Raw genomic sequence first — 11530 nt, forward strand, 5'->3', positions numbered from 1 at the left:
CAAATATATATATATATATATATATATATTTATTTATTTATCATGACTTGGCTTTGCCCCTGTTTAATTTTCCTTTTCCTTTTGAATTTCTGAGTTTTCCTTCTCACTAGGGGAAGCTGGAAAGCAGGACTTCATCCTTTGAAATGACACAGGGCCATGACAATGACCAGCTATGTCCAGCATTTCTCTTCATGGAATATTTGACAATTTGAGTTCAGCATCCCTGGATGCTTCATGGGAAAACACATTAAAACCATCTCCCTGCCCCAAACCTAAGCACATCTCCAGGGAATAAAAGGAGTGCCAGGCATTTTTGCTTGTTTCCACCCTAATAACAACATTCCCTGGCTTTTCAAGGACCGTGAGGACAGAAAGGGGGTTCTTTCAATGCCATAGGTCAGCATGGAGCAGTGGATGCTGAGGATCCCTGGAGCCACCTTGAAGGGCATCTAAGCCAAGGCTGCCTCATCCCACCCTCAGAGCTGCCTGGAAAACTTTTCTGCCTTAGGAGATCAGCCCTGCTCCCAGAAATTGCTCAGGAGACAAAACAAACCCGGGGTGAAACCAAACCCCTGGGATGAATCCAAAGGGAAGCACGTGGCCAGGCTGGAGCACTCGGGGTGTTTCCTTCCCAGGCTCATCCCTGGGATTCCTCTGGAGCCCATGGCTTCTCCTGTGATTCATGGGTGACAGCTGGAGCCCAACACTGCCCGGCTGCCATTCCCTTCAGGATGTGCTGTTGGATCCATAAACATTCCTTGTTACCCAGGCTGGAGCCAAATATTCCCTGTGGGCTATTCCAGCCTCTGGATTTTTGGAAGGCTGAGCTGGATGAGAGGGGAAGTGTAGGTCCTGCCAAGTCACCACTCCCAGAAATACCCACTCCTAAAAAAACCCTGAGCCTCTAAACATTTCTTAATGGAGCCACTGATGCTGATGGCTGATAAATGAAATCCTGCTTCATTTCCACTCCTCATCCTTCAGCAGGGAAGCAGAGCAAGGATATTTTACCTGTACATCTTCTCCTTCCATATCCTTCAGTATTTCCCAGCTTTTGCAACAACAACCATCCCTGAACCATATTTACTATCCCATGGAAATACTGCTCTGGGAAGGGACTTTCCAAGTCACAAAACCCAACCTATTACTGGAAAATATTTGATTTATCAAACTTGGTTTCTGCTTTTTCCCCTCTTCTCCTCTTGCCCATCCACAGAGATTTGAAGTTTTCCTATAGTTTCTATCCTGAAATTATTCAACTTGTTTATTGTTTATTCAAAACCTTGTTTATTCAATTTGTTGGACCAGCTGGGAACCTTTTTTTTTTTTTTTTTAGGTGGGGTGCAATGGGCAGAAATTTGAATATTTCAGTGGATTAACTCAGTTTTGAGCTAATGGATGAAAGGTGGGCTTAAAATAATCTTGGAGCAAGGACACAACTTCTGGGATATTAGAATGGGAAAGACAAAATTCCAGAAGAACTTGGTTGTTTTCTTAATTCATTGTGTTTGTTAAAAAGTTTCAGAAGGATAATTAGGTTTGGTTATTAAAATTAATTGAACCAGGCAAAAGGAGCAGGAAAAGCCAAGTGGCACTAAATAAAACTGACTTTTAGATAAACTAAAACTCAAACAGAACAAAATCCTCTGGATTGGATCAGGGGACAAACAAGTACAAGTATTTCAAGGAATAAGGAAATAAGAAGTTATTTAAATATTATGTCATTTAAACTTAATTCTGAAATAATGCCCTTTCATCTGTCTAAACTTTGTTCTTCCATCATAGCTGATAAATGATATTTTTTTTTTAACTGTGCATTTTAGGCCTGATTAAATGGCCACAAAATTTTCAGCGGGGCTGCCTTAATTAAGGAAAGTATTTCAGTAGTATTTAAATTACCAAGCAATTAAAAACATGAAATTATATTTTGGATTCTCAAAGTTTTCTGTAAACTTTAATAGAGATTAAATGTGTATTAAGATAAATATTTTGTCCAAGCAGAAGCAATAAGTAGGGGGATTTTTGTTAAAACCATCAATTTTAGCATTATTTAATGTTCAGTAATAACTGACCATTGGTTTTATACAAATAGAAATTGGTGTCTTCCAAAGGAACCAAATCCTGCAGTGTTTTCCCACTGATCCATCCCACAGCTCTGTCAAAATAATAACTGGGATTAGCAGGGAAGAGCTGGAATCTGCAAAATCCACCTGGTTCCCTTTCCATTGTATGGTGGCATCTCTTGAATTTTTAACTCCTGGAATTTTTAACTCCTGGAATTTTTAACTCCTGGAAACTGCCAGGAATTCAGGAATTGCACCAGGAGTCGCCCTCAGAATTCCTTTCTGCTGCAGAAATTGTTAAAATTATTATCCAAACAGCTGCAAAGAAACCTTCCCTGTGTCCTGCTGGAAGCCTGCATGGATAAAGCCACATGTGGAATAGGAAGTACAAAAGCAGCTGAACATTAAAATCAAGTAAAAAGAAAAATCTCTGTGTTTTTTCACTGTAGTTATTAATTATTAAACACATCTATAAATCCAGTTAATGCAATATCATTGAAAAATCCTGTTGAGCACAGAGCATGGATTTTAAAGTGCAGTTCAGAACTCCAGGATGGGTTCACAAAATCTGGCCCATCCCTTGAAGCAGTTTTGCCTCCACATTTTTTCCTGAGAGGAAGAGGAAGAGCATTTCAGCTTCTTTAAACTCTGTCAGACCAGCAAGTTTAGTGCTTTGATAATGGATTTATTTGTGATTTCCTGGTTGCCACCTGCAGGCTCTACAGAACGTTCAAGGACAGCAAGTACCTGTACATGCTGATGGAGGCCTGCCTGGGGGGAGAGCTCTGGACAATTCTCAGGGACAGGTGAGATGGGACTTGTCCTACAAAGTTGGGTGTTTTAAATGGCAGAATTCCAGCTGGAAGGGTTGGAAAGATCTCAAAGCCCATCCAGTGCCACCCCTGCCATGGGCAGGGACACCTTCCACTACCCCAGGCTGCTCCAAGCCCCATCCAACCTGGCCTTGGACACTTCCAGGGAACCAGGGGCAGCCACAGCTTCTCTGGGCACCCTGTGCCAGGGCCTGCCCACCCTCCCAGGGAACAATCCCATCCCAATATCCCATCCATCCCTGCCCTCTGGCAGTGGGAAGCCATTCCCTGTGTCCTGTCCCTCCATCCCTTGTCCCCAGTCCCTCTCCAGCTCTCTTGGAGCCCCTTTAGGCTCTGGAAGGGGCTCTGAGGTGTCCCTGGAGCCTTCTCTTCTCCAGGAGAACACCCCCAGCTCTCCCAGCCTGGCTTCAAGCAGAGGGGCTCCAGCCCTCAGACCATCTCCATGGCTTCCTCTGGATTTGCTTCAGCAGCTCCAGGTCCTTTTGTTGTCACAATTTTTAAATCACAATTTCCCATCTAGAGCTTTTCCCACCCCTCTGTTTGCAGCCCTCCCTCTGTGAATGTGTGTATCAACTTTCAGCTCTGCCACACTGATAAATAATATCCATTAATATTTCCTGGTGTTTATAGCCCAGCCAAGACCAAGAGCAATGAGCAGGAGGAAATCAAGAGCTGTGCAGGGTCTGTTGGCCCAGATATCCCATATTACACCAGGGCTGCTGATTCCAGTGGGAGGTCAAAATCCACACCTTGCCAGAAGCACTGTTCCATCAGGATGCAGCAGTGACATGGAAAAAAAAATCAGTTAGGAAAGCATGTGATGCCCAAAACCCCACAGTCCCTGCCTGGGTTGGGGGGGGGGGGGGGGTTGACCTTGGAGTGTTTGGGGTTGCTGGGTGCATGTGGGATGTGCCCACAGAGCAGGAAAAGATGCAGGGAATTGTAACTCTGGAATAGGCTAATCACTGGAACAGAATTCCATTAAATTTGGAAAGATTGATCAGAAAGCCAAGATTAAATTGTCTTTAAATCCCCCAGAACAAGTTTTTTCTGTAGTTCTTCCTTTTCCCAGCAGCTTTTTTTTTTCACTGAAACAGGAACTGGAGCAAAGTTAAAAGTTGCTGGGTGGGATTTTTCCTGATCTTGTGTCAGAGCCTGGTAATTCCATCTTTAGTTCTTGGGGACTTAAACTGAGGTTCTGCTGCCATCTAGCTTAGACATCCTTCTGGTCTCAGCCAGCCCCCACAGGCAGGGGGTTGTGGTTTGCTTTGGAAAATTTTGGAAACAAGGATCCAAAGGTGAAATTTGAAATTTGTATTAACTCTTCAAGTCCCAGCAGCTGTGATTTTTCTGCCTTTTGTCTCAGTTAGAAACATTAATACAGAACTTATCTGCACACCTCAAAGGAATTTGAACTCTCAAAACCCAAAGTTGTAATTAGAAAAAAAATACCTTTTTGCTTACAAGACAAGGATTTCAAAGTCTTATTTCTAAATTATAGAATAAACCTTAAAATAGTTTCACATATTGGAGGCAAAGAGGCTTCTTCAAAAATGGAAACTTAGATTGAGATACAAAGGTGAGTTTAACAACAGGAACTCTCCAGGTGTTAAAAAGTAATTTTACTGCCGTGATAAAAGTTTTAACAGCAGAATGAATTCCATGAAGAAGGAAACCACTTCCTAGGGATTCATCTAATGGCTTTGTCCCCTTTTCCCTCCCTCCTTCTCACAGGGGTTCATTCGAGGATTCCACGACCAGGTTTTACACGGCATGCGTCGTGGAAGCCTTTGCCTACTTGCATTCCAAAGGGATCATTTATAGGGACCTCAAGCCAGAGAACCTCATTCTGGATCACCGAGGTTATGCCAAGCTGGTGAGTGCCAAAAAAAATCCACCCAGCTCCCACACAGGTTTTGCCAGAGAGGGTCAGGAGCAAAGTCCCCCCACAGGGTCCATCAGGGGATGCTGAGAGGAGATCAGGGCAAGTTGTTGTCATCACCACCAGGATGTTTTTCTGCCTTCCAGCAGGGCTCAGGGTGTATGGCTAAGCTGAGAAATGCTGATTCTGGCTTGGGATTCAGATCCGTGCTCCTGGAATTCTGAGAAAAGAGCATCAGGAGAAAGCCATCTGGCTGTCTTGGGCAAAAATGACCCCTTTGCCCCAGAACTCATGACAGGCATCCTGCTTTTTAGGGGTACCCCAAATGGCCTGGTGAGAGCATGGAGAGGGGCAGGAGAGAAGAAAGAGTTCCCTTGGTGGGAGATGCTGCAGCACAGGGAGGTGCTGTGGGCCCTTGGGAAGCCACCAGTGAAGAACAGGAGCCCTCAAAGGAGCTGGTCCAGGAGGGGCTGATGGGTCCTGCGAGTCATGGGGGCCAAGAGCTCTGTGTCTTGGTTTGGAGGGTCTTTGGGGTGGGAGCAGCTGGGGACAGTAACTCAGCCCATCATCACAGCCTCGTGGCAGCCTCCACGTGTCACCTACTGAATGACACCAGGATTTGCCCTCTGCAGCATTTCCCTGAGGCTGGGGCTCCTCTGAGGTGGAGGGTGGTAGACGAGGATAGGTGCAGGACTCCCCTTGTCCCATCCCAGGAGCATCTGGGACTGGGTCCCTCACCAGCCCCCAGCTCCTCAGGCACATCTCTGAGCACAGGTGTCCCAGATTCCCCGTGGGCTATGACCGTGTGGGATCCTGACCAGCCCCAGAGGACTCTACTTCCCAGGATAATCTGATTTTCTGTGCTTGCCACTGCTGTGAGGATGCTGCTATAGGGTCACAGGGAGGCTGGTGAGCCCAGCACATCCCAACAGCCAAACTGGGAGGACACTTGTACTGCTTCACTCCTTATGGTGGGAGAGAAAACAAAACTTGGCAGCAGGTGCCTCAATCACAGAATCCCAGATTGGATTGGGTGGGAAGGGATTTAAAGCCCATCCCATTCTACCCCTTCCATGGTCAGGGACACCTTCCCCTATCCCAGGCTGCTCCTGTCCAACCTGGCCTTGGACACTTCCAGGGATCCAGGGACAGCCCCAGCTTCTCTGGGCACCCTGTGCCAGGGCCTGCCCACCCTCCCAGGGAACAATTCCTTCCCAATATCCCATCTATCCCTGCCCTCTCACAGCTTAAAACCATTCCTTGTCCATGTTAATTTAAATTTAAAAGAAAAAAAAAGCAACCTGTGCTGGGAGTGATAGAAAGTTCCAACCCCCAAGAAGCCCTTGGTGCTGGTGTTTGCTTCCCTCGTGGGAATTTTCCCAAGGATAAATCAGCAAAAAAATCACTGTGGTTCCCTGGTCCTGGAACGACCCTTGGTGCTTTAATTAGGAGAAAATTCCCATGAGGAATCCTCCTTTCTGCCTTGCTTCACTTCAAGAGGAGCAGAGCCCACGGCTGACATTCCCTCTGATGCCCTGCCCTGATGCTCTCCTGCCCCTTCCCCCAGGTCGATTTTGGCTTTGCAAAGAAAATAGGATTTGGAAAGAAAACATGGACTTTTTGTGGCACCCCAGAGTACGTAGCCCCCGAGATCATCCTGAACAAAGGTCACGACATTTCGGCAGATTACTGGTCCCTGGGAATCCTGATGTATGAGCTCCTGACTGGCAGGTATGGGCATCGAAATTCATCCCAAGATTTCTGCCCTTGTCACCCTGATGAGGCCAGGGCTGGGGCAGGGCTGGGCCAGGGAGCTCCACGGTGGTTTTTCCACTCAAATTATCTCTTTTTTGGGTCTGAGTGGGATGAACACTATGGGAAAAGATGAGGAGTTTGGCCCTGAATGGTCTGGAAATGATGGGAAAATGGGAAAGGTTTGCACTCAGCTGGGGAGGTTTGGTCCTGAACGGGCTGAACATGGTGGGGAAAGGGGAAGGGTTTGGCCCTGAATGGTCCAGGAAGGATGGGAAAAGGGGAAGGGCTTGCACTCAGCTGGGGAAGTTCCTCACTGCTGGAAAGGAGGAGAGAGATTGGGCACCATCCATCCCTTCCCGTGTTTAATTTGGGATATCACTGCTGCTCTTGACAGTGGTGGTTTCCTGGAGCTTCCTCACCTCATCCCCCAGCACTCACCCCCAGGAGCTGGGGAAGGATCCATCCCCTCCACCTGCCCATCCTTCAGGGCTGGACACACACAACCCCCCATCCATGGAATGCCAATTAATCCCCACTGGAATCAAGTCCCATCACACAAAAATAAACCAGGGAACGATGCTCAGAGCTCCTGCCTTGGGCTGTTGGGATGAAGCTGCCATGGGTAGAAGAGGTATAGCATGGGAAAGTTCTTTTTGGTACTTCCCTGCAGCCAACATCCCTGAATTCCAGAGCTCCTTGAGAAATGGTTAGGATCATGGGATGGGAAGCGAAGCATTCCTGATTGACATCTACCTTTTTTCATCTAGGTATATTTTATCAGACTTCAATGCTGTTTTAAAGACAAAGTTTTTAATCTTTTGTCCTTCCCTGCTCCCTTTGAAGTCCCCCTTTCTCAGGCCCAGACCCCATGAAGACCTATAACATCATATTAAGGGGCATAGACATGATCGAATTTCCAAAGAAGATTGCCAAAAATGCTGCTAATTTAATTAAAAAACTATGCAGGTGAGTGGGTGAAATAATAAAATGAAAAGCCTTGATGTTGTTCACAAAGAAATGATCTGGTCAGAGGGATTTAGGATTTGTTCTTCCTTTTACAGGGACAATCCATCAGAAAGGTTAGGGAATTTGAAAAATGGAGTGAAAGATATCCAAAAGCACAAGTAAGTGTCTTCTCCGGCAGCCATCAGCTCCAACCCCCAGAAAGAGGCATTTCAAACACCTCAGTTGTCTCCTAAAAAAACACTTCCTATCCATAATGTAAATTCCTCCTCCCTTTTGGTCCCATGGGAGTGGTTACATGATGTCTTAGGAGTTTACTGGGATAAGAACACATAAGAGACCCATTCCAGGAACAATTTCTCTCATCCATCTGTGCTGGATCTTTTTTCCCATCCCTAGAGCAGCAGAAATGGATTGGATGGATATTTTTGTGGGAAGGCTCAGGGGTCATTTACCCACCTTGAGCAAACTTGAGGAAAACCACAAGTGGGACATCCTTGAGCATGAAGTTGGGAGTTAACCCAATTCCATAGGGATGAAAGGGCATTATGGATGTCCTGTGGGAGGGATCCACCTTCTGGAAGGGAAAGAGCAGCTTCCATGACACCTGCAGCAAGGAACGGTTCCCATCTGAGTGTTGGCAATTTCAACTTGTATGGTGTCACCATGGGGTTGCTGCACACTCCTCCTTCTTGGTCCCCAAAAAAGATGACAGGAAAAATTCCAAAGGGGTTTGAAGGCAAAGTCTGTGGGAGATAAAACCTGTTTTTTAAGCAATTTTCTTTTCTTTTTTTGCTGCACCTGTCTAACTGTTGGGTTCTTCCCTCCCTTCAGATGGTTTGAAGGCTTTAACTGGGAAGGGTTACGGAAAGGGACACTGACACCTCCCATCATCCCAAGTGTAAGTTTTCCTATCGTTATCTTCTCTTCCATGGCCAATTCCTCAGGGATACTGTGAGCTTTGGGCAGTGGTACATTGGGTTAAGTGGGAATAAAGTGCTTTGTTTCTTCTGGGGATGCTTGAAAAAGTCACTTTAGGCACATTCCCAGCTAAGCCTGCTCTCCAGGCAGGCTCTTCCTTGGAAGGCAGTTTGAGGAGGGCAGAGCCAGGGAGAAATCTGCTCTGTAGCCGGGGATCGAGGCAGGATCACTCACTCCAGCACATTTTCCTCTCTCTCACCTGCTCCACTTGTTTCTGCATCTCCTTTTCCCATTTCTGTGGAAAGCTGCCACTTCCACCCCTTCTCTCAGCTGTGTCCCCTTCCCTCCTTTATTCTCATTTCCTTTGGAAAGGCAAGTGCGATTTGGATGCCATCTTCCTTTTCTTTCACATTAACCTTCCCTTCTGTGTTGTCTTTTGTGCCTGTGCCCCTCTTTCCCCCGCATCCATGTCCTACATGAAAGCAGTGTTGATGTTTAACCGGAGCGGGCGCAGAGGGACAGCTCCGCTCATTTTCCTTTGGAGCAAAGCCCTTCCTTTGATGTCTTTGTGAGCTCTCTGCCCTCAAAGCCCCGCTGCAAAGGGAAACCAAACAGGATTAGCTGGCAGAAATTACCTCGGCCCCTTCTGTCCTGCAGCCTCCCCTCCTTGTTCCAGCTTAATCCCTTGGGATCACCAAGAGAATGCCATTAATGGGGGTTTAATTGCACCCCATTGCTCCGTCCTGCAGCTCCTGCAGCAGGGGCAGGCCCAGCTCCAGGGCTCAATCTGCCATCCCAGAGTTTGCTTAGGGAAAGAGCAGGAGGGTTTCCTATCCCTGCTTTTGCCTTTTGGGATGCAGGAGCTCCTGGAGTCAGTGGGAGAAAGCAGGACTTTGTAAATCTCTCACGTAACAACTCAGAAGTGTTTTAGAGATCAAAGCTGGGTTTGGTTGGGGCTTTTTTCTGTTAACTTCAAGCTACTGGGATGGTTTGGGTTGAAAAGGACCTTTAAGCTCATCCAGTTCCAGCACCTTCCGTAAGCAGGGACATCTTCCACTATCCCAGGTTGCTCCAAGCTCTGTCCCACCCAGCCTTGGCCTATTTTTAATGCCTATTCATTCATCAGCAGAACCACAGTTCAAGTCAGGCAATAAAGTCAAGTTTGCTCCTTCACATCCATTTGCAATTCATGCTTCAGGAATGCAGGATGTCCGTGTAGCCTGAAAAAAAACCCAAAAAACCAGGATGTCTATCTAACTGGTTTTGGTGGATTTTTAGTTTGGTAGGAGCATTTCCAGTACTGCTCTTACCCCACATAGCAAGGCTGACTGGAATAGATGGGAGCATCCTTTGCTCTTCCAGGACAGGTCCAAGTCTGGCCCGAATCCCAAGGTTCAATCCAGCTCATCATGAGCTGTGAATTTTGTCAACCCCAGAGCTGTCAATCCTACTCCAGCTTGTTTTCCACAAGTTTTTTTTGGCCAAGTCTCAACTGCCACTCTGAAAAGGGACCCAAAATACAGCTCTGGCAGCAGACATCCATTTCTCCTTCAATACACCTCTCCTTGTTAGCTGGGAAAGAGCCAGCAGGACCAAACATACAGAATAGTTCCTTTTTCTTTGAAGAAAAAAGGCTTTTCCCAGCTCTTTAACTTTCATTTCTTAGGTGGCACTGCCAGTGAGGCAATAAAAGAACTTTTATTCCACTGGATTTTTGGAAAGATCCCCATTTACAACCTGCTGCTGGGACACTGCTGAGTGTTGATACCACAGCTGGAATCTGTGATTTTACCTCTCCTTAAAAGCTCAGGACTCTTCGAAAGAAGAGCTGAGGAAGCAAAGGGTGAAGGAGCCCCAACAAAGTCAACAGATCCAGATAATCCAAAAGAAACTTAAACCACTAAGATTTTGTAGGGTGGGTTTATTTTTCCAAAATCAGTCCGGTATTCCATAATCCTGTATTTCCTCCAAAATGTGTTCAGCAGCAGGAAAATGCTGATGCAGTTGGGCAGCACATTAAAAGTAGAGCTGGAGCTGGAACTCCTGTCTTTTCCTATGGCTTGCAGCAGCATCCAACATCAAATGTGAATCTCAGGAGGGTTAATAAGGCTGAGTGGGTTGGGGCAACCCCTGAGATCAATCCAGGCTGGATACTGGAAAAAAATATTCCTGTGAGGGGAGGCCCTGGCACAGGGTGCCCAGAGAAGCTGTGGCTGCCCCTGGATCCCTGGAAGTGTCCAAAGCAACGCTGGATGGTGCTTGGAGCAGCCTGGGATAGTGGAAGGTGTCCCTGGCCATGGGAGGGGGTGGAATGGGATGGGCTTTAATGTCCCTTCCCGCTCAAACCATTCCAGAATTCTGGGATTAAATGACTGTCAGTTGGCCCCTGGCTAGGCTCTTCCCAAATGAAAGGACTGAAAACTGCAGCAAGTGTTTTCCTGCTCTGGGTAAAGCTTAAATTGCTAGTAAAGCTTGAATTGCTAGTATGACACTTCTTGTTTTGGGCTGGAGAGTTGCTGGTTTCCTCTTATATTGTTTTTGCTTTTGCTTTTGTTTTATTGTCTTGACTTTATCAAGTTCTCACTGTAAGAAAGTTTCCCTCATGTCACAAAGCAGAAAAACCATAAATTCTATAGCCAGGGCATATTTCAAATGCCCAAAAGAAATGGGCTTGGCCTTCATCCTGGGAAGATGAGTTTCTCTGGAAGGATCCTGAGACTGAGCAATGTCAGGAAACTTAAAGTCAGCAGGGCTCAGCTGAGGATCCTGGAGCCATGGACAGGAAATCCTGGTCTCTGAGGTGGCTTTTTCCAAATCTGTTATGATAACCTTGTGGCAGCGGTAGGAAAACTCAGGAGAGTAGGGGAGCTGGGGGAAATTCCCTAGCAAGAAGCTATGGATGCAGCACTTCCCTGGCTTGATGGAGATTCTCTGGGATGCCCATGGCTGTGGGATGAAGGGGGAATGTCAGCACTGGGATGAACATTCCCTTCTTGTTGCTCTTCCCCCCGCAGGTCGCATCTCCCACGGACACAAGCAACTTCGACAGCTTCCCAGAGGACAGTGATGAGCCACCCCCTGACGACAACTCAGGATGGGACATAGACTTTTAA

At 46.7% G+C, this 11530-nt stretch overlaps 1 protein-coding gene across 2 annotated transcripts in view; it reads left to right on the plus strand.

The window, feature by feature from the left end:
- The window catches only part of PRKG1 (protein kinase cGMP-dependent 1), a 361241-nt gene extending 349711 nt beyond the window's left edge, over positions 1 to 11530 (plus strand). For both annotated transcript variants that reach the window (XM_062496175.1, XM_062496174.1), the window contains exons 12-18: positions 2780 to 2869; positions 4631 to 4772; positions 6346 to 6509; positions 7377 to 7499; positions 7595 to 7657; positions 8331 to 8397; positions 11432 to 11530. In XM_062496175.1, the coding sequence (XP_062352159.1) occupies positions 2780 to 2869; positions 4631 to 4772; positions 6346 to 6509; positions 7377 to 7499; positions 7595 to 7657; positions 8331 to 8397; positions 11432 to 11530 (748 nt within the window). The remainder of the gene's footprint in view (positions 1 to 2779; positions 2870 to 4630; positions 4773 to 6345; positions 6510 to 7376; positions 7500 to 7594; positions 7658 to 8330; positions 8398 to 11431) is intronic.

The sequence above is a fragment of the Cinclus cinclus genome, chromosome 7, assembly GCF_963662255.1.
Source record: "Cinclus cinclus chromosome 7, bCinCin1.1, whole genome shotgun sequence".
Lineage (NCBI taxonomy): Eukaryota > Metazoa > Chordata > Aves > Passeriformes > Cinclidae > Cinclus > Cinclus cinclus.